The sequence below is a fragment of the Arvicanthis niloticus genome, chromosome 22 (genome assembly GCF_011762505.2).
Source record: "Arvicanthis niloticus isolate mArvNil1 chromosome 22, mArvNil1.pat.X, whole genome shotgun sequence".
NCBI classification, from domain to species: Eukaryota; Metazoa; Chordata; class Mammalia; order Rodentia; family Muridae; genus Arvicanthis; species Arvicanthis niloticus.
Window position 1 is genome coordinate 14,600,864 of NC_133429.1, and position 23,635 is coordinate 14,624,498.

General features: G+C 42.5%; 1 protein-coding gene across 11 annotated transcripts in view; it reads left to right on the top strand.

The window, feature by feature from the left end:
* The window catches only part of Anks1b (ankyrin repeat and sterile alpha motif domain containing 1B), a 1,013,218-nt gene that overhangs the window by 915,749 nt on the left and 73,834 nt on the right, over positions 1–23,635 (top strand). For 8 of the 11 annotated variants that reach the window (XM_076919966.1, XM_076919958.1, XM_076919962.1 and 5 more), the window contains 2 exons: positions 17,869–17,976; positions 20,051–20,230. In XM_076919966.1, coding sequence (XP_076776081.1) covers positions 17,869–17,976; positions 20,051–20,230 — 288 coding nt within the window. The remainder of the gene's footprint in view (positions 1–17,868; positions 17,977–20,050; positions 20,231–23,635) is intronic. The other 3 variants (XM_076919965.1, XM_076919964.1, XM_076919963.1) reach the window with 1 other exon arrangement.

Here is a 23,635-nt window from a genome sequence, read left to right on the forward strand (position 1 = left end):
AGCCTTCAACACATTGTGTCATGTTCATGAGATAGAAATACAATTTTTAATGAACCCTGATCAGAGAGAAAGCTAAATATAAGAAGACACACACACAAAATGCTATGGAGAGGAAGCCATGTTCATCTCAAAGAATTAAAATATGAGAGTCATTTATCCCAAAATAATGGTAGTAAATTTTTTTTAAAAGAGTTGAGATTACAGGGCTGGGGAGATGGCTCAATGGTTAGAGCATTTGTGCAGGTCCAAAGGATCAATTCCCAGCACCTGTGTCTGGTGTCTCCCAACTGCCCAGAACTCCAGTCCATGGGATCTAATGCCTCTTTCTATCCTCGGAGGGCACCTGCACACACACACACAGTAAGTGTTCTTCATATGTTTGAAGTGAACTTTAGGATTTAAATTCTTGATCAAGAGTCACAAATTACTTGAGTTTCAGAAAAATTTAAGCATGGGTGGTAAAAAAAAAAAATGCTATGATCAGTAACGTGGTATGAGCCCCGTGGCCTTCTTCTCGTTAACCAAACCTTTTATTGATATTAAGTGTCTGGTGTGTGGATGGCATTAATTAGTTAGCGGCAAGCTCCACAACACTGTCACTCTATGGCAATACAAGCGTAAATCGCCAACTTTTCTTCCTGGGTTGTTGATCTGGGCAACTCAGTTTCACTGTTGTCCCCAAGTGATAAGTGAGTAACATGTCTCACTGTGGAAAATATGTAGCTGATGAGCTTAGTGACAATCAGACATTAAACTTCATTTTCTAAAATCAAACACTGCATCAGTGTGCACTGAATTATTTTCATTGGAAACTTGCAGATTGTAATTGATTACACTGGCAAGTGGGGCTATTATTTTACCATGTGATAGTTCAGCAACTACTTCTTAGAAATGGATGCTTCTCCTTCTCACGTTGTCCATGTTGGAATTGTAAGTTTGGCCAGTAAGCTCACACGCTGACACAATATTACATATTTCTTAGGATAAACATATATTAAGCACAGAAAACCTATTTAATCCTGCAGTCTTACTTCTGGGTATTTGAAAGAATTTAAATCAAGGTCTGGAACAAACACCTGCTCTACTCTAAACACTGAAGCAGTGATCACAATAGCCAAGGTGTGGAAGTGACCTCTATGCCCGTTTGTGAATAGGATTTTAAAGTGTCCATCTATGTACATGATGGTTTTTTTTTTTCTCCCTTAAAACAGAAGAGCATCCTGCATCTGCAACAGCCTAAGTTAGTGTGGAGGACATTACACTTAATAAAATATGTTAGACAAGACGGCAAGTGCCACATGATGTCACTTGCATATGGAATCTAAAACAGTTCAACTCATGGAAGCAGAGGTTGCCAGGGGCTGGTAGAAATGGAGAGATTCAGATGGGGTCGTCATAGGATAAAAATCGTCAGCTGCACAAAGCAAGCAAGTTCTAGAGATGTTACTCTACAGTGTGGCTCCTATCATTAGCAATACCATGTTGTGTACTTAGTTTGCTAAGCAGGTAGATCTTGTTAGGATTCTATACCACCAAAAAGAGAAATGCTAAAGGGGACAGAGGAAAACTTTGGAAGGCGGTGAATGTGTTTACATCATTGGTTGTGGTGCTGATTTCACCAAGACCTATTTATGCCCAAATTCACCAAGCTGTGCAATTGAATATGTACAGCTGTGTTTTTTGCATTTTTTTCACAGAACATGACTAATATGATACAGTTATCCAAAAGATCTGCTATTTTGGGATTTCATTGGTTTTGTATGGTTTGGTTTTAAGCAGCTTTCTACTATGGTTTATGGTAGGACTATGATGTAATTAAGGTTCATTTCTACTTTCCAGAAGGTTCAAACCTCAAAAAAGAAACCAGGACACACCCAGCAGCAGTATCACCTATGACAGGTAGGGGGTGGATGGCAAAGGACACTGATAGACATTTCATTTTTCATAGAAGCACTATTTGAACCTGCTCTTGAAATACTGAAAGGTGTGTAGAAGTTCCCCAGATCAAGAAGAGATGAAGGACATTCCAGAAAGGAGACCCAGGAGGAAGTCCACTGAGTCACTGAGAACCTGAAGGAAGCTGAGGTGATAACACATACCTTTAATCCCAGCACACAGGGACCTGAGGAGATCTTAAGTTTGAGGCCAGCCTGGTCTACTCACCAAGCTCCAAGCCAGCCAGACCTACATAGTGAGACCTTGTCAAAAGAGTGAGCATGAAGGAATTGTCACCCTTGGTGACAGATGAAGTGTATTAGCCTTCAGAGCAGCTCCGTCTCCCTCCTCCATGATGCCTTCTCTCCACATATTAATGAGACAGCAGACAGACAGCAGAGATTCTTAGCTTGTCCACCACACATCAACCCAATCACTCACCATGGCTGGCCACTTCTCCCACCAAAATGGAACCAGTACTGTCAGCAGCCAGTGGCCTTCCATCTTTCTAACGACTCCATTCTCCAGCTTGGCAAACCATGGCTGGCCTAAGCATAGACAAAGAAGGGAAGAAAAAGAAGAGGGCTCCCACTTTCCCCTACCCAAGGATCGCCTATTACTGTAGAACCTCGGTAAGCTAGAATTTTTTATATTGCTAATGTCAGCCATTGCTTTTAGTACAGGCGACAGTGACAACCAGCTGCTCCTGAGAATTTATTTATTAAAGCAAGGACAGTCTCCCAGGATACTTTGCAGTCCTTACTACTGTTTGCTTCAGCACCGTGGGCCCAGAGACAAATGGTCTTCCTGGGGCCCAAGTCAAATGCAGTGCGGTACTCCAGATATCCAGGAAAATGCTGGCCCTAGCCAAGACAGGAAGAAATAGGAATGCATGTTCAGAAAGGGTTGTAAGAAGGGCTCCAGTGACACCCAATAACGTTTAAGCCATAATACGAACTAATTAAATAATTGAATTTCATGCATTCCAAGTGCATATCATTATAGTCCGGTTACTTAACACACTACCTAATTATCTAGAGGTAATTGAGGTTTTCTCATATAAATATGCAACCCTGAACCATTAATGCAGCCTCAGAAAATTACCTTCATTTTGAGAAGTTTTAATTATCCGGGTCTCATTACTGACAGACGTGAATTCTAGATTATTCTCAAGCATCTCACTACTTTTTTCTGGCCAAAGCCTGCCATTTTGGCAGGAAGCTGTTTGTAAGGTGATAGGCAGAGAAAGACAGACTGACAGACTCGTTTCTGTGGTGTTTTATTTGTGGATAAACTTGGGAGGATTCAGAACAGACTGTAGCATTCCTACGATCACAGAGAAGTGTCAGTCATAAGACAAGCACCCAGTTTACAGCTACATTAGTCTCTCAGGAAAACAACAGCCTTTGAGCAGAATGGGGACAGGAGTGGAGGGGGGAGGCAGGCACAGTGCTAGTAATTTCTTTAAAACTGTCTCCCTTGAGCCCCACGGAATGCTGGGAGAATGTCAGCAGTGTGCCGTGAGGAATAGGAAGAGCAAGCATTCTGGAAATCAGAACCTCGGACAGCAACACCCTGACCCCGCCCTCGGGCTCCTGGGGATTGATGTAGCCATTCCCTTCTGCGAGTGTAATTAGCGACCTCATAGGGCTGAAGTAATGATGTAAACAAGATGTCTTATAAAATCATCTATGTCTGTGACCCTTGCTTTTGTACTTTTGTCTAAGCCTCTTCCTGTGTCCAACTAGAAACCAGATATTTCTTTACATTGTTGACAGAGGCCTCGCCTTCCCATTTCCATCCTGCACAGTGACTCCCTTGGGAGCATGAATGTCCCTCTTCAATTGCATCGACCTGGTGCCAGCTATGCCTTTCTACCTGTTGATGGAATTTTGACTTTTGTATTGGCCTATTATCATATTAAATATCATTCACAGTTTTATGTCATTGGAAAAAAAAATCTGTTAAGTGTTCTTCTTATGTCTACTTTGATGCCATTAATAAAAAAAAAAATATTGAATGAAGCAGAATCCAGGGCCACAGCCCTGTGACATTCAATCAGCGGCCCCTCTACAGGTTGTGACAGAGCCATCCATCAAATTTCTTGGGTGTAACTCAACACCCAGCTGTGAATCCACTTGATTTTTCACTCACAGAGCCTACCATCTTCCAGATAATGTGAAACATCATCAAAAGCTTTATTGGGAGCAAAGACACTATATCTCTGACATTCTCAGTCTGTCAACCTCATACTAATAACCCTGTCAAAAAAAAAAAAAAAAAAGGAAATTAACATAGTTCAGCAAAACTTACTTTTAATGAGACCACTGCAGTTTTGAAAGGAAAGTGGCTGTTGATACAGAGTTGTTGTCAGGGAACAGGTCCATGCCAGCCACAGAGCTTTACGTCAGTGAACCCACTAAGTCCAAGCAGTAGGGCCAGCTCTTCCAGTTTGGCAACTGGGCCCCTTCTTCTTCAATCACAGTGTTAAGCTCTTTGCATCTCTCTCATTATGGTTTCACTAAGAAGTAAGTGCTACTTTGTATCGCCTTCCTTGTGGATGAATTTGGATACTGCTGAGCGGAGTTAAAACAACTATTGTATATCCTTAGTAAGAGAGCCATGACTCACACCCACGTGACCATGACTCCGAGACCTGTTCTTAATTTCTCTGTCCTCCATGAGGAGTCTATGCCTCAGGGGTGTCAGTTTCACTTGATTGAGAGAACAAGAACATACCATGACTTCCAGTCTGTCAGTGTGTGGTAGGAGGAGTGCAGACTGTGGCCAAAGCCTCCAGCATAGCTCATCTTCAATGTGTCCTTTCATAGCTTCTGGTCCCCAGAAGCCTGGTTTCATGATGCTTCTTGCTAGGCATGGTGAGCATAGCAGAAAAAGAATTTCTGGGGGGTCACTGGGTTGGGACCAATCTGATCCCTGATGAAATAGTCCCCCTGCCTTATGGGGGAGGGGATGCCCAAAGTTGTCAGCGAGCTTGATTGCTCTACACTGGGTCTTTCTGAGCCAGCAACACTGGCCAGGCTGGCCGTTCTCATTCACTTTTACCGTTGCCTCCCTCCACCTCCTGCCACATACTTTCTTTGTTTAGATGAGTTAGACTGCAGTCAGTTTTTCTGTCTTCTCCCCGGTGGCTCTTTCTGGACTAAAAAGCCACAGTGACTATTTTATTCTGTCCCAGGACTGGAGGGCTATCTCATTATCACCACCCATAACCATACAAAGAGAACCCATGTTGGTCTCAGTGATCACTGCACCCTTCAAACATACACCCACCACACTTAGAGTGCATAAGCATTTTTTTTTTTACCAAAGTACACACTGGGTTTGAGGATTAACATCCTCAGAAATATGCCCACATTCGAGTTGTCAGTGCCGATTTACTGTACACACATCACAGAAAACATGTTCTCCATCCATCTATCCATTAGCCTCCAGCTAAACAGCACAGGTTCCTAGCACAAAGCCGCCCTGTAGGTCACAGTTCCCTTAATTCTCTTAAGATGCATTGAACATGGTGTAGCTTGTATTTTATCCAGCAGATAAGTGGTATACTTTAGAATTACAGGCGTCTCTCTGGAGCAGCCTGAATTACATCTTTGAGAAATGGCCTCATGTATACTATACTTTCTGAATACTGTATGTACTCTGCCTGTATTTTTTTTTCTTATATTCTCGTTTCAAGCCTAGGCTTTAACAGCTGAGCCATCTCTCCAGCCCTCTCAGTATTTTTTTTTTCCTCTAACAGCTTTATTAAGCAACTTAATCACAGATCATAAAAATCACCCATTTTAACTACACATGTCAACACATTTCAGTAAATATACTCAGCTGACCAATCACCAACAGTCCAGTTTTAGAACGATGAACATCACCAGAAAGTTCATCATGCCTCCTGGAAGTCAGTTGCAGCCCCCATTTCGACACCAGGCAGCTGTACCACCAGGCACTGAACCCGTTTCCAGTTCTAAGCTGCTATGAATATCATCTAGATGTTTATTATGAATCTCCATGTGCACTTGTTTCCATTTCTCCTGAGTGAACTTGTTACATTTTTGTCCCCAAAGCAGCTGTTGTCCTTTATATTCCAACTGGCAATATGTGGGTTCCCCTATTTACCAGCACTGGGCATTGTCTGCCAGTTTTAAATTTCAGTCATTCTGATTGCTATTTAGTGGTTCCCTGGTTTTTGCTATTGTGTGACTCTCCAGGAGATAGGAGACAGTATTGGGTGATAGTGGGGATGATTCAAGAAAGGAAATTATGAGAGTTTTAACTGTCATTACCCTAGGGGTCCTTTCCCATCCTGACCGTGTCCTTGAGACCTATGACGTCTACTTAAAGCACATTTTTAAAACCCTCAATATTCTTTTCCCCAACATAGATGAGCTGAAATATGGTGTGTAATCCTGACATCCAGTCATGCATGGACTAAGTACAATCCAGGGATGTGTTTTTAGAGCCTTCATTTTAGCCAGCATTAGATAGATTTGTTTGTTTGTTTGTTTGTTTGATCTCCTCCTACAACAAATTCTTATCAGAGCTGCTGACAAGAAAGAGAATTTACAGGATTGAGTTCATTGCCCCCTTTCCCTCTCTGACCCCCGACAGAAGATGTTACATTCCGCTCACGTGACTGAACAATGAGAAGACAGGCAGCAGAAAGGACCATTCATAAGCCACAAATTGAATAAACTGCTTGATTGTCTCTTTAAAATTCAGCTTCTCTTAAAAGCTACTCTTTGCAGGCAGGGGTATAGCCTCATATATTTCAGTTCATTTTATACTTTGCAAACCTATACTAATAAACTCTGGTGACAGTAATTTTATTTTCAACTGAAGACAGTCAACCATGCAATACAACTGATCTCAACTTTTGGGTATTTGGAAAATACCCAAAGTAGCTGTAAAAGTCTTGTGTCCTTAACAAATGGAAGCAAAGCAATGGTCTCTCTATTTCGTCAGACGTGAGGAATTTTGTGCATTAATAAAAGTGCAGCTTCAGCTTTCAAATGCCATTAGCACATCAACACCACTGCATCCCAAACACAGCTTCCAGCTTGGAGCATGACAACAGGGCCCATCTTCTTTTTAAACACGTCTTTCCTGAAATAACTCCAGAGGTTGGGTTTGAGGGATGCAATCCAATATTCTTCAATGAAAATCTAACTTGCAGCAAGCTGTACTTAAAAGTAACTTACAGGGAAATTAGAAACTGATTGGTTGGTTTGTTGTGGGTTTTTCTTCATCTTCTAGAGCAATGTTTATGGTAAAATATAATCGGAAAATTGGTACCTTCATCAAGAGGTATTTCAGAGCTCTTTACAGATAAACCTAAGATTCTCATTGATTACAAAGAAGGCTTTGTACCTCCAGAGCCCTTAAATGCTGGAAGGCAATTATACCATTAAGGTCTGTCTTTCTATGAAGAGATTATTACATTTCCCCATGATTAGTATTTCCTGTTTACTGAGCCAGGCTGTATTCAGAGGCACAACACCCTTGTTCACTCTTCTTCACTACCCTTTGCCGTTTCCAGAGCTCTGCAGTCTGGAACTCTTTTCCCTCCTGCAGATTAATAGAGTTGTACTTTTTGGGGCATCTGTCTTAGAAATTTTTTGTTAATTTATTTTCCTCTCATCTATTACGTCCTGTCTGCAGTTTCCCCTCCCTCCTCTCCTCCCAGTCCTTTCCCCCACACCTCTCCCCCAGATCCACACTCTCCTCCTTTCCCTTCAGAAAAGGGTGGGTTTCCCAGGAATGTCGACCAGACTTGACAAACAAATTGTAATAAGACAGGCACGTTCCTTTCTATTAAAGCTGGGTGAGGTAACCCAGTAGTGGCAGGAAGGGACCTAAAAGCAGAGGGAAGAGTCAGAGATAGCCGCCTGCTCCCACTGTTAGGAGTCCCACAAGAACACCAAGCTACACAGCCAGAATATACATATGCAGAGGACCTAAGTCACCCATACAGGCTCCCTGATTGCTGGCTCAGTCTCTGTGAGCCTCTATGAGCCTTGATTATTTGATTCTGGGGGCCATTTTCTTGTGGTGTTAATAGGTTTTGTTTTGAAAAGTAATAAACAATGAAAATAGTGTTTAGATTTTGTAGAGGAAAGAGTGTAAGTCAAGAGGAATTAAAACAGTGAGAGGTAGGGAAGGTTTGCCCCCCTTCCTGTGATAAGACTGTATGGAAATTAAGGTGTCAAAGTGGAAGAGTAGAAATTCTTGAGAGTAGAAAGAAGGAAAAATAAGATAAAGGATGTTCTTTCCTTTTCCTATTTGTTTTTTTTGGTTTTTTTTTTTTTTTGTTTTGTTTTGTTTTGTTTTTATCTTTTCTTGCCTGCTTCACTAGTCTGCCTTGGGAGAGATCAGAGTTGAGACCTTAGGGTTCAGGTGTACTTGTGTACTAGATGCTATGAAAGACCATAAGGTACAAGGACACTATATGTGATTTCCAAGAGTCCATAGTATACTTGATTAGATAAGGGGTGTGTGTGTGTGTGTGTGTGTGTGTGTGTGTGTGTGAGAGAGAGAGAGAGAGAGAGAGAGAGAGAGAGAGAGAGAGAGCGCAGGGAAGTTCAGAAACATGGTCTATATAATCTAAGGTGAGGAAAATTTTAGTTGGGTCTTGATTTCATCTTTGCAAGATTCTCTTGGAACAGAGAAGCAAGCATGTTTTAAAACATGCAGAGATGTGCATAAGGAAACAAGGAGATAAAGAGAGAAGCATGGAGACGTGGAAGGCATCATTCTGATTTAAAATCTATCCAGAGAAATCCATAATAGCACACTGAAGCAACAAGGAGAACACTCAAAAGATTGCTACCTGGGTTATTTAAGGAGAAAAGAGGAAAGTTTTAAATTTCTGTTATACTTAAGGAGAAATTATAGCAGAGCAGAATGCTCCTTAATCTCTAGGGCAGCTTCTTAGTCATCCTCAGCCAATCCTCTGGCATCTGTTTTAGGCTAGGAAGGCTAGTAGACATAAATATTTAGATGGATGGATGGGTAAATGGATGGATGGATGGATGGATGGATGGATGGATGGATGGATATGTAGATGGATGGATGGATGGATGGATGGATGGATGGATGGATGGATGTGTAGATGGATGGATGGATGGATGGATGGATGGATGGATGGATGGATGGGTGGGTGAATGAATGGATGGGTAGATGGATGGATGGATGAATGAATGGATGGGTAGATGGATGGATGGATGGTTAGTTCTGAGGGGAGGGATAGCTACACACACATATATTTTGAACTTTTCCCACCTCATATTTAGTGTCCTAAAAACCTACATGATTTATCTTCTTTGTGGCTCACAAATTATATAACATGGTAATTATATATGCCAGAAATTCGATGAATGTTGAATACAATTATTACTGCCCCATTTATATCAGATGTCTAAGGTGTAAAAGGTCAAGTAGCTAAGAAAACAAGCCAGAATCAAATGTCATGACCTTCTGTTTCAGAAGCCCCTCGGTCCCCCCAACACGCTCACACTCTTTCAGATGTGTGTTATTGAAGTCTGAGTTGTTGTGAGAGAAAATGTCAGAGTCACTGAATGGTTTCAAGTTCAAATATGAATCTCTGGATCTGTGGGATGTTCAAGTACACTTGCCCCGGTCCTCTTAGGTGGGAAGTGTTAGGTGGGGAGGGGGGACTTTCACATTTAATCTCAACCTTCCTTCCTTCTGTACATGAGCATAAGACATTGGAACTTCCACCCTGTAGCCCATCCTTGGCCCTTCTGCATAGCAGCCCTCTTCAGCACACTTGGCACTTGGTTGGAAGTGGCCAGTCAAGAAACAGAGTCCTATAGACGTGTGTGAGAGCTATTCTCCCTTTAGTTAAGAAAAATCTAGGAAGGATGCAGAGGGCAACTGACCCAAACAATGTACAAGAAAGGTCTGAATGCAGAATGAAGCTCTTCCTCCACTCCAGAAACTACAGAAAAAAAAAAAACCAAACCCCAAAACAAAAACAACAACAAAAAAAATACAGAAAAGAAAGAAAAAGAGCACATCCTACAGTGGAGAGAACTGGAATGCCCACTCACACAGCATTGCTGCATGTATGAACGCTAGGGGACTCAGGGTTCATGCTGTTCTTCACATCTATCCAGTAAACTCAAATCCCCAAACACAGTGAAGACGAGACATGATACTGAAGAGCACGACTCGGGTTTGTAATTTCCCCGGAGGACTTGGTCCAGCCAGCGGTGAGTGGATTGAGATCTCAGCAGAACTTGGAGACAGACTGTTGCCACGTGGCTTCTCCCTGTGACTTACGAGCATCCTTGCAGTTTGAATTAGTATTTTCCATATCGTGTCTACTCAAAATGACAGTGAAGATGGAAACTGTCTGATAAGTGTATATTACAAAGCATGTGGAATACTTGATACTTAGGAAAGAAATGGCAACAAGGTAACGGTTATTGAATGATGAGATGCTTCTGTGAACCAGCACACTGAGTTACGTTGAATGTCCGTTCGGACTTGTATAACTAGAGAGGCTCTATGGCTTTGATACTAAATGAAACTATCAGGGTGAAGGGTGAGCTTACAACATGACCACGATGAAAGATGGTTTCTCTGAACTTCTCCAGTATCTGCCAATACTTGGTGCAACCTGGTGCACACGGCTAAACGTTAATAGCTTATGGATAACTTCTATTCTTTTTTGTTTGTTTGGTTGGTTGGTTGTTTTTTTTTTTTTTTTTTTTTTTGGTTTTTTGTTGCTGTTGTTGTTGTTTGATTTTTGTTTTTTGAGACAGGGTTTCTCTGTGTCGTCCTGGCTGTCCTGGAACTCACTCTGTAGACCAGGCTGGCCTTGAACTCAGAAATCCGCCTGCCTCTGCCTCCCAAGTGCTGGGATCAAAGGCGTGCGCCACCACTGCCTGGCGATAACTTCTATTCTTGCTTTTTAGTGTATCTCACAGAGTAGCGACAGTGGGAAAGTAGCACTGTTATTATAATCAAAACATTGTTTAATTTTTAAAATGAAGATAGAGTGTTCAATTTGTACTACATTAAATTGGACATGTTTAATTTATACCACATTGATTTTAAAAGGACAAAGTCTAAGTACACTAACTTCCAGCCTTACTTCAACGTATATTCTCAGTCCATTTGGTACAAGGGGAATGTCATGGTACTGGCTGGCTAACAGGATTTTCATACATAAAAAGGGTTTTATATTTGACATAATGTATAATACAATATATTACATAATAATATAGTGCTGCCACCCAGCACAGGTGTTCTCCTATTGCCCAGATGTGGGGCAGGGTTTCAGAGGCCGACCTCTTTAATTGACACCGTTGGAAATTCCTAGAGGCCCATGTTGCTTAAACAATATGTCCTCACCATGGACACAATGACACGTGCAGTACAAACCATCTTTAAAACTCGTAATAATCCTTGATCCTTTATCTCTGCCTCTGATTCCTTATCTGTCTAGATCAGTATCCTCTGGGTCCCGGTGACTCTGCAGTCAGAACCATTTTCTCATGCACATGTAGATGGCAATTTTTTTCTTCAGGAATGGTTTGACAGTGGAGCTAATTTGTGCCCTTTTCTTTTCAGCCTTGGGAGCTCTGTAAGTTTGGTTTCCCTTGGTATCCTCCAAATGATTTGTGACAAAACCCCTAATATGTTGTTATTTTTTAAATCTAATTGTCTCAATATCCTAAACAAATGCCCACTATTACCCTCTTTTATTAGTTTTAAATTAGCACTCACCTAAGTAGTATTGAGAATGCTATGAAATTCTTCTCTAACACACAAATAGGTTTTAAAAGGAGGGTTGGGTTGCAGATCGTGGGTGCCCAAGATTCCACTACTTCAGAGCTCTGGTTACAGAGATGAAAGCTATTCACACTCAAGTTAGACGAGATTTTCTTGGTCTTTTGACAGTCCTTCTTTTGGAACAGTCTGTAATTGCTCTGCCATCTGGATTTCTTTTGATTAACCTGAGCGTTTTGAAGCTAAAAGCTATTTGTCTTCTCTATTACTCTGATATTAGCTAATTTGGTTGGAGTCTTCAATAATGAGGGTTTTCTGTCCTTGGTCCATCTGTGTATTTTCACAGAGAATACTGGGACATTCTTGCTGTATGGGCCATAGGTTTCAAGACTGCTAGGAGACTTGTAAAAGAATTGGGTTGTTCTAATGTTTTCAGATGGTGGAGACCCAATAGGAAAAGCCCACTCTTACGTATGATCACGGCATGGGTGAGGTCAGAAGGTGTGGAAGGGGGCAGTGGGAAGAGGGCTTGTCAAACAGTTAATACTGAGTGAGCAGTGATGGACAGTTCCAGCCTTGACACCTGTGGGCAGCACAGCCCCCACGTTACTCGGTATTTCTGAGTCTCAAGTTTGGCATCATGAAAATGGGACTGCTTAGATTCCCTTAAGCATTTGTGCACAGACATAGTACACGTGGCATACTTTCTAACACAGATATTATAGGGGACTAGAATATAGTGTTCAATAAATTGTAGTTATTGTGTCTCCTGTGACATGGGATGATTCTAAAAAAAATTAAAAATTATTATTTTATCCACACGTTCTTATCATAAATGGTCATTCTGTATTTAGGCGTTTGTTATCTGCCTGTCTACCTAGTCTCTTCTTGGTTGTTCTATAGAGAAGGCAATCTGAGGCTGCAATGTAGAGAAATCTTCCTGCTAGAAACCAAGCAGTGTAGATCTGAGAAGAGTATGCGTTCTTATAAAAATAAGCCTACTATGGAGCTGAAACTTTTCTACCAAATACATCATGTCAATGAGAACTCTCAAAAAGCTCTTCAGACCAAGCCCCAGCTTCTTTGGTTAGCACTGTGAACATGGCCCTGTCTGCATGCTTTTGGGTCAAGATTTCTATGCATCCTTGGGGGGCGGGGATCAAATTTACTGTAGCAAACACATGGTGTAGGTGCAATCTTCTATGTGCCGGCTCTTCTTTTTTAAATTGAAAGTAAAATTTTGATACAATATATTCTGATTATGGGTTCTCATTTCAGATGTTGGGGAGCCATCATCCCATCCACCCAAATCCATGCCCTCTCTTTTTCTCTCATTAGGATACAAACAGGTGTAGTGGCTGATATTATGTGTCAACTTGACACAAGCTGGATCTATCACAGAGAAAGAAGCCTCCCTTGAGGAAATGCCTCCATAAGATCCAGCTGTAAGGCATTTTCTCAATTAGTGATCAAGGGGAGAGGGCCCAGCCCATTGTGGGTGGTGCCATCCCTGGGCTGGTAGTCCTGGTTCTATAAGAAAGCAAGTTGAGCAAGCCAGTAAGTAACATCCCTCCATGGCCTCTGCATCAGCTCCTGCTTCCTGGCCTGCTTGAGTTCCAGTCCTGTCTTCCTTTGGTGATGAACAGCAATGTGGAAGTGTAAGCTGAGTAAACCCTTTCCTCTCCAACTTGCTTCTTGGTCATGACGTTTGTGCAGGAACAGAAACCCTGACTAAGACAACCGGCAACTAAAAAATTAATAATATTAATAAAATAAAATTAGATGAATTAAAAAAAAAAAGATACAGAATAGGCCAGAACAAACTGAAGAAAAACAGCCAAGGAAAAAAAGCTCAAGACACACATGTAGATGCAGAGACCCACAGAAACCCTGTTAAAACACAATACCAGAAACCATAATATATTCACAAAAGACCTGGGATGGAGGAATTCCTGGCAAAACATTAGAAGATGAAGAACCCCCCAAAATGCCACTGAGTTCATTTTGTGCTGGCTATCTACTGCTGGGCATGAGGCCTGGCCTTAAGAGTGGTTTGTATACCTGGTGGTTTGTATACCTAGCTAAGACTAATACTTCATTTGTGAGCCATTATCAATTGGAGATAGCATCTGATAGGGATGAGAACTTGTGTTCATTTCTTCTGTCAGTGCTGGGATCCCATCTGGCTTATACCTGTGCAGGCCATGTGCATCCTGCCACAATCTCTGTGAGCTTGTCTGTGCACTAACCTGCTGTGTTTAGAGAGCCTTGTTTACTTGGTGTCTTCCATCACCTTACACTTACACTTCCATCACTCTTACAATCTCTCTGCCTCTTCTTCTTCAAGGTTCCCTGAGCCGTGAGGGGGAGGGATTTGATGGAGGCATCCCTTTTAGGATCGAGTAAGGTCTCTCATTTTCTAGACATTGTCCAACTGTGGGTCTCTGTGTTCGTTCCCATTTACTGCAGAAGGAGGCTTCTCTGATAAGAGCTGAGCAAGACACTGATCGTTAGGTATAGCAGAATAATAGGGGTCATCTCATTACTGCATTCCTTTAGTAGAATATTAGTATTTGGGGTTTTCTCTTAGGTCCCAGGCCTATCTAGTTGTAGGCTCTTGGCCACCTAAGCTGTATCAGGGATAGGTTCCATCTCATAGAGTGGACCTTAAATCCAATCAAATATTAGTTGGTGAGTCCCACAAGCTTTATGCCACCATGGCACTAGCGTATCTTACAGGTGGGTTACCATTGTAGATTGAAGGGTTTGTAGCTGGGTTAGTGGTTGCCTTTCTCTCGGGTAGTGTGCAGAGTACCTCCCAGTACCACAAACACAAAACTCCCAGTAGGGGTGGAAGCTCTAGGCAGTGTGCCAGCTCTTGGTACAACGTTTTCCTTCCTTCTTTCCTTCCTTCCTTCCTTCCTTCCCTCTTCCTCTTCCTTTTCTCTCTCTCTCTCTCTCTCTCTCTCTCTCTCTCTCTCTCTCGCTCTCTCCTCTTTATCCTTCTGGTGATCTTTGCCACCATTGCCAACGATGTCTCCTTGTGTTATTGGTGGAAAACTGAGACCAGAGGAGTCAGGTTGCTTGTCTCCAACTCGAGTTTGAGAGAAGAAACCAAATACGAGCGTGGAATCACAGCAGTTGGGGTTTTGTTTGTTCTTCAGGGGAAAAAAAATGAGTATCTTTATTAGAGCTACCCAAAGAACATTCTTTAACACTGCGTTTCTCTCTGGTAGTGTGCAGAGTACCTTCCAGTACCACAAACACTAATCAGTAAGGGGTGAAGCTCTAGGTGGTGTGTCCAACATAAAAACATAAACACTAGACCAGTCACCTGCTCGAGAGAAAAGAAGTCAGGATTTTAGGGCGAGCAGGAATAACACCCAATAGAAGCTTTTGGCCAAGTAACAGAGAATGAGAATAAAAGGGAATAGGAAGGGGCTAGAGAGATGGCTCAGTGGTTAGAGCACTGGCTGCTCTTCCAGAGGTCCCATATTCCATTCGCAGCCACCATATAATAGTTCACAACCATCTGTAAATCCTGATCCAAGAGCTCTGATCTTCTTCTTCTGGTGTCCTTGGGTACCAGGTGTGCAAGTGGTCCACAGATACACATGCAGATTAAAAAAAAAAAAAAAACAACACACACACACACACTACAGACATAAAATAAAACAAAATAAAATGTAGCTTGTTTAGACTTGCAAAATATAAAATATCTTTGGAAAAAGGTTAGTCTTTTATGTTTTCTGAGATGAAGGAATCTTTGATCTTGAAGCTTAGAAAATGAAACAATAGGAGAATGTAAGAACATTTCTTTGGCTCCGATAGGTAAGGTTGCCTGCGAGTTATGAGCACAGGACTGCACTTCATTAGCATATCCGTAATCTGCAAGGAGGATACAGCGACATCCCTGTGCTCTTCCACATGGTGAAATGCCGAGCTGGCTAATAGAAATGCAGAAAGATGGCACCGGACTACGTGAGTGGGCAGAAGGCTGGCGGATGGGCGCCCGCACAGACAACTGTAAGATAAGGAATTTAGGGAGAAATAACCCAAACCATTCTCCCGAGACTAAAGGGATTTGAACTCTCCGCCACAGCAAAATTAAAAGATTTCACAGCCACTGTGCACCTTTGTTTCATGTATATATTTCTATTCAAGCTGTCTCTAAGACAGCAGCCTTCCGTCGGGTGTACTGAGAAAGGACATCGTAAAGAGAGCAACACAAGCAGACATCAGCTCCTGTTCAAATTGACAGCCATGGTTGGTGAATTCCTGGGATATTCTGAGCCATGTTTTTTTTTTTTTTTTCAACAAATCTTAAGTAGTCAAAATAAAGTGGGTGAAGGTCCAGGAGGACTGATCGATGGGAGGGAAGCTCTAATTATGGAATCACACTTGCAAACTCAGCCTGGGGAAATGCCAGCTTATTTAAGAACAAATAATTGAGAACAAACCAAGCAATGGGGTAGGTCATGCAGGCAGTCAACTTGGTTGGTTTTTTTTATCGTGTAAGAGGACTATGACATAAAGCTATTTAAAACCTAAATGAGGACTGGGCAAGATGGCTTGACAAGTAAAGGTGCTTGCTGCCAAGCCTCACATTCTGTGTTCAATCCCCTGGAACCACATGGCAGAAGGAGAAAATCAACTGTGGCAAGTTATCCTTTGATCTCCATATGTGTGGCATGGTACCCATATGCCCATACACAGAGAGAGAGAGAGAGAGAGAGAGAGAGAGAGAGAGAGAGAGAGAGAGAAAGAGGAAATAAATAAACCTTTTAAAAAACTTTAAACCCAAGTCAGCTTGGGCAAAATGATCAATAGGTAGCAAGTGGATAAAAATCAAGGTAGCGTAATATTTATTTTATAGATGGATGGGTGTATGTATTATTTATATAATAAATTTCAGCTCCTCTTCTGTGAAACTTGATAGAAATGGAAAAATATTGTACCTAGCTAGAGACTAGGTATGTGTTGAGAGCTGTTGCATCCTGGGGCACGCATGGATACAGAAGGGGGAAAATATATTTATGAATGTAGTCATAATTTATTGGTTTAAAAAGTGGTTTTTGGAGAGATGCCCTTAGCTCCACAGCATTTTCCTTTGAGTAAAACAAGCTTGAGAATCAGACAAACCTGATTCAGATCCCACAGTCTTCACGCAAGGGCTCTTGGGTAAGTAGCTGAGCTCACTAAGTCATAGTTCAGTTCATCTGTAAGGTGAGAAGCCCTTCCAAATAGGGATGGAGGAAGGGAATGACATGTCAAGCATTAAAGGACAGGACTGGGGACCTGGGCTTCTTTGATTCTCCTCCACAGATGCTTCTGCAGTGCTGTTCTTGAAAGCACTAGCACCTATTCTAAGCCTGACTTGCCCACTTGAATCCTCCTCATGTATCCACTGTTTCCTGTTCAAAGAGTCTCAACCCTCCCCCTCTGCTCCTACTCCTTCCCCCCACCCCCCCAGGTCTTGCTTTGGGCATGGCAGAAATAGCAGTGGTAAAGAAGTCCCAGTGCCCTGCTCTTTAGGGAGCCCATTTGGGGAGGGTTGGTGCATAAACACAAGAATTTCAACAATGTCATTTCAAAGAACGTTTAAAAATTTTTTTAAAAATGTGGCGTTTTCAGTGAAGAGGCAGGAGAAACTTTTCCTTAGGAGACAACATTTGAGCAACAGAGAGGAGTGTAAGTTACCTGGAAGTCTCCAGGCAAACATTCCAAGCAGATGCTGAAGCTGAGTGCAAGGGGGTTGAGGGCAGGTGGAGAGAGTTAGAGGCCCCCCAGGTGAAGATGAGTGTGAGTGTGAGTGTGAGTGTGTGTGTGAGAGAGAGAGAGAGAGAGAGAGAGAGAGAGAGAGAGAGAGAGAGAGAGAGAGAGAGAGGCGGGGGAGGAAGACAAGGGATAGATGCAGAGGGACGCGCTCCACCAGGCTTAGCCGTGCGCGCTGCTGGGGGGGGGGCAGCTCTTCATTCTAAGAGCGTCAGGAATTCAGAGAGTCTTTGGACAGTCAGCGGTAAGAGCTAGTTTGTGGTTCATGGCTAATGTTGCATAAACCTCTTGTTTAATTGTTTGTGTTGGAGTGCATATGCTAATTCTTTTTTTTTTTCTCGTCTCAAACAAAAGAGTTAACTCTGACACGTGTTGTTTCAGGTTTTAAAAATCAGTTTGATTGGCCACAGGAAACGCATTTTGGCGTCTCTGGGAGATAGACTGCACGACGACCCTCCACAGAAGCCCCCTCGGTCCATCACCCTCAGGGTAAGTACCACCACATCCATTTTTCTCTCTTCCATCCCCCTCGAAAAGTATGTTGTGCAGTAAGACGGCAGAAGCCGTGGAAGAGGAAACACAGGCCAGTTCCTCATTGCTTGCCTTATCTGTATAGAAAACAATCTCCCTTTTGATTGTGTTTGGGTTTCTCAATATATAATCCAGAGACTTAGAAAAGCATTGTAAAAGAATTCAGTTTGACTAACCACCACCCTTTAAAGACCACCCCCCCTTCATCTCTAGTTTCTCACTCCCAAGAGAAAGGAAATGAGTTTTCTGTCAAACTCCTCAAACCCACAGAAAAAGAAATCGATCAAGGACCACAGTTAAGTAAAAATCAATTTAAAATTAACCTTAGGGTCTTCTGTTTCCCGAGAGATGAGAAATGACCATTTTCCCCACTTCAAAAATATTAAGACTATAGACTCTGAACTTTTATTTAGTGGACTCCAACTGGTTCCTATTTTAGAAATAGGGGTAGAAGAATTAGAGAAAAAACTGAAAAAGGTAAAACAAAGAAGAAAAGTGAGCAAGAAGGGGCAAAAAGAAATGTAGAGTCGATTCCCTGGCAAGATGGTAAAGACAGAGCGTAGCCTCCCTTCCTTTCACGGAGCCCACGTGCTCCTTCTAGAGTCCGTTGGAAAGCCAAGGTCTCCTTGACAAGCTCAGCTCTCTGCTTACTCCTACTCCTGCACTTGTTTGCATTGTGTTCCCATCACAGATGTCAGAGAAGGTAGCCACAAATGATGAACATGGGCCAGGCCTCTGTGCACATGCTCCTGGGGAAATAAACGGCCCCCTGATAGGTGACTTCAGTTAACCGCAGGCCACAGTCAGCATGGCAGGGGGCAGGACAGGACAGAAGTTTCTAGAATGGTGAGTCTGATTCAGCTTTGAAGAAGAAAATAAGCAGAGACCACAAGATGTAGGAATTCATGAGATGCTCCCTCCAGGAGCTGGAAAGAACTGAGTACTGGGGGGGGGGGGGGGGGTTGGGAAATGGTAGGTTAGGTGTAGGCAACTTTAGGGTTTGGGGCATAAGCAAGCAGAAGACTCAAGTCTATGGCCCCCTAAGAGAGGGGTCCTCCAATAAATTAGAAAAAATGGCTCTAAAGGGCTTATTATCTTGCTTGCCTCTTACTTTGTGGAAGGACAGGAAGACTCCAAGCACCATTGGTATAATTGCGCTGAGAGGCCTCCTCAGAGGAGTCGAAATTTCCAGTCTGCTCCCTGGCCTTTCTCTTCTGAGCCTCCCACCCTGACTCCCAAGAAAAGACTTAGAGAAATAACAAATTAAAGACGGGGGAAAGTCTAGCAAAAAAAAAAAAAAAAAAAAAAAAAAAAAATGGGTCTAACGCTGTCAAAGGAAGTCAGGGGAAGACATGGCCTGCAGAATCTGATGATTCTAGTCCTCTTGTGGCTTGTGAACACCAAGGCTTGGCCACTGATGTCCCTCCTTACTTATGGCCAGTTTGCAGCTAGAGTTGTCTTTGCTGTTGAAAAGCATTCCTCTGTCATTATGCGCATTGCTCTGCAGTCTGTACGTCGCGTGACATGCTATGTTACCATACTGTGTCCAACTTCCCAGCCCTTTTGTCCCACCACATTTTGGCAGAAGGTCAAGACCCATCTGGTCCCATGTTAGCTTCTTGTAATGGCACATCCACCCCAGTTAGGATGAGCTGCCCACAGCTCCTTCCCTGGTAACCATGTGATAGTTTGGGTGCCCCACTGAGATGAACCTCCCTCCCTCCTGAGATTATCCACCTGAGTATTGGGTTTTAGAAAGAAAAAAACAAAAAAAGACACCTAACAATACTTTAAATATTTTGACCTGAGGTTCACTGAGAGGCAGGAGTATTGACTTGATCACACCATTAACAGGATTAAAACAATGGAATGTTAACGACCCGATCCCAGCGGAAGAGTGAAAACCAGTCCCACCCCACCCCACCCCACCCCACCCCATAGGTTGTTGTGTTTCGTTATTTCACAATTTTTTTGAAACCAGAGGCTAGCCACAAAGAGCATGGTATTTATTTCATGATGTATTTCCATTCAGGAACCCAGTGGTAATCACACCCCTCCTCAGTTGTCTCCATCACTTAGCCAAAGCACTTACACCACTGGTGGCTCCCTAGACGTCCCTCACATTATCATGCAGGGCGATGCAAGGAGGAGAAGAAATGAAAACTACTTTGACGATATTCCCCGATCAAAGCTGGAGAGGCAGATGGCTCAGGTAAGGTGTTCGAAGCCTCTGTGATGTGTTTGCCTTTCGCCTGCAGCAGGTAATGCATTCAAATACTGAACGGCAGCTCACGATGGACGCCTACCGTCCATGCCTCACTGGAAAGTTACCATTTTCTAAAGTGTGCTGCACTCTGTGCTCTCTTGGACTAGCTTGGCCCAGCCCCCTCTAGGAGATGGATACATACGTATCCCGTTGAAACCCATTCTCAGTGGATTAGTTACATCCGGCCTCACTGCACTTATGAGGTCTTTTTTTGGAAATTAATAAAACTGGCTCAGAATCAAGTCACAACAAAAATGAACATAAAACTCTAAGTTTTAAATGTAGATTGGGTGGATGACAGGCAGAAGTTTGGGGGGGAAGATGAGTTACATCTGAGGTCATTTCCTGCCAAGCTTACCTACAATTAACCCTAGTAGGACTAGTTACGTCATCCTACATTATCGCCTTGAACTACTAGAAATAACAACGCTGCCTAACACAAATATTTGAAAAGAGAGCTGAATCTGTCCAGTCTTCCCTCCATGGTACGAATGTTCACTCTACTCTGTCCCTGGTCTCTTCTCGGAAACTTGAGTCAGCCATAGCTAACAGTGACACACGGCTGTGTTACACGGGCAGCTGTTTCTGCAGCTTTGTCCCTCCAAGCAGAGATACAATGTATCCTTGGCTGTGGGCAGAATCTGCTCTGTACATCCTCATTGTCAGCTCAGCTCCGAATGCTAAGATTCCTCCTCCTGCCTCCCACACATTAGCTGAGAACTCAAAGGTGAAAATTTGACTATAATTGTTTTGCCTTAGTTGTTAATTTTTTTTTTTTTTTTTAGTGAGATTATGGTTTTGAAAGTCTTTGGTAAACACTCTGCATTTTAACTCAAGGAAGAAATATGTGAAGAGAATGTTCTAGAAACCATGACTATACTGCTTACAATGCCGTGGCTGAGAGAGGGCCTGCTTTACTGTGTCTCAATACTAACTTGTTCTCGGTGGTGGCAGTGTTGGGACATATGGTTTTTGTTTTTGTTTTGTTAAGCAGGATGGAATATTGGAGAGGGGAGGGAAGGAATCGTTTCCTATTCTCGGTGGTTGGGTATTACCTTTAAATCTGTTTGATGTTTCAACTGAGGCTCTTTTAAATGAGGATCCAGGCACCTCTACACGACACTCTTTCACTCTCAGCTCCTAGTATTTGTGGATTAGTACTAGTGGATCACCTACATGGTTCAATTTATCGAATGATAACATCTCAGAGACATGGCGTTCAACCTTGAACCATGTGGTCTTTATATGGTCATTAAAATTTAGTCATTTTGGGACCCTTGTCTTCCTGAGTAAAGCAGGATGGGTCTTTTACGAGCATTGACTATTATTGATGGAGTCACTTACAGTAACCAAAAGAATTACCTGCCTCAGCTACCTCTCATTTGCAAAATTTCTCCACATAGGGCAGTCCTTTTCAATGAGGAATTAATTATTCTTCTGCCCATGTGAAAATACTCCAAGTAATGTGGCAAAATTACCTCCTTTAGTTTCTCCTTCTGAATCCCAAGCAGGGCCAGGAGTATATTTGATAGCTCACACCTTTTTTTCCTGTTACTTCATCCTGGAATGCATGCCTCCTTAGGACTTCTCTTGCTTTGAGAAAACTGAATGAACCTTTATCTGGCCAAGTGAGGAAAGCCCATAAGCAGACAGCAGAGTGAGATCAGCCGGTTGAAGGGCTATGGTAGACAGGCTGTGAACATACTTATTTACCTCTTGGGTCCAACTAACAACGATCAAATGACTGATAGAGACAAGGGCTCCATCAGCAGCCCAGAGCTCATTAGAAGCCTTCTGGAATCCTGCAGTTCAATATTGCACTTTAGCTGCAGAGAAAATAAAAAGACAGCACCACCGGAATCGGATCAATAAGAAAAAGAGATTCCAGGATTGCAGTTTTCTAGGTTGTATTCATTTTGGTCTTTGAATTTGTTTTGTGAGCATGTGTTAGCAAGGACAAAGACCATGGAGTGGTGACTATACTGCTTAAGATAGTGCCATTCCGAAACTTTAACCCTTCAAAATATGAGATACTTACTGGTTTTGTTGTTTGAACAGTCCAATTTATCTGACTTTAATTATAGCCAGCCACTCAGCTGATGTTTTTGCTTTGTTGTTTTTCTTAATCGTCCCCATTTGGAACTGGGGTCATTTGCTGTCCATTTGCTTCTCTTGACTGTCTAAAATACTTGCCCCAGATCATATCTTTCCCTGCATTTATGTGTTGAGCTAATCAACTTGGACTTCAAAGGATTGGAGCTAGCAGTTAAAATCCCTGTAAGCAAGCATTATTTAAACCAGCAGTGTGGTTCCAGTCCCCTTCCCCTTTCCCCAAGGGTTTCTCCCAAGAGGCTTACAATAATATAGGTTAATCCCTCTCTATTTCCCCAAAAGATTGAAGTCTACTCCTGTGCTCACTTTTGTTCCTGCTAAAAAAAAAAAAAAAAAGGGGGGGGGGGACACAATTGGTGGGAGATCCCCCAGGACAGGGACTCATGTTTCCAAACCCTCCTACATCTTTCTGTTCACCTCTCCCGGGATTCGGAATACCAGCCCAAGGCCAAAAAACTTTTAAGTTCTAAGTGGCCGCAATCATTCTCAGGACTTTTGCCTTCTTAAAACCTGCCCAGAAAATTCTACTTTGCTTAAGTGAGAGAAGCTGAGTCAAAACTTAAATTGAGATCAGAATAATATGCATTCTGCTGGTTAACGTTGTCTCCTGGCGGATATTGAAAATATAATGCTATGGTAGTATTTAATTCCTCGTCTCCAATTTAAAACAATGTGAACAATACCCGTCTTGGGCCAGCAAGATGGCTTCACGGGTAAGAGCACTCACCAAGCCTGACAATTTGAGCTTCATCCCTGGAGCTTGCGTATAGAAAGAGAAAACCAAATCACCCCCTCCTCTAACCTCCACATGTGTACTGTGGTATCCTGCACTGGCTTGCTTGAAATACAGGTGCTTTGCAAATATCATGACTACTGTTTGGTTTTAATCCAATATAAGCACTACTCTGACATCAGTGTGAAAAGCAGAATTGATTCCAACACCAATAATACTTTGAAAAGTGAGTGTAAAGATGCAGGCACATCTAGACAATGGCCTTCCTGCCGTGCTGAAATGTAGTTTCTCCAGCCTATGCTTCTAAACTGAGCTCATTAGCCCGGAAGTTACTAAATGGGTCTCCATTTCCCTACCCCTAATAAATAAATGTCGTGCTCACACTTACATAATTATACCTCCATGTGTATGGTGCCTTTAAATTTCCAGGGTATCTTAGCATCTGTTTTAGCTCTTCACGACATAAAGAAGATGCCCGCACACTGCTGATGTACATCTTGAACATG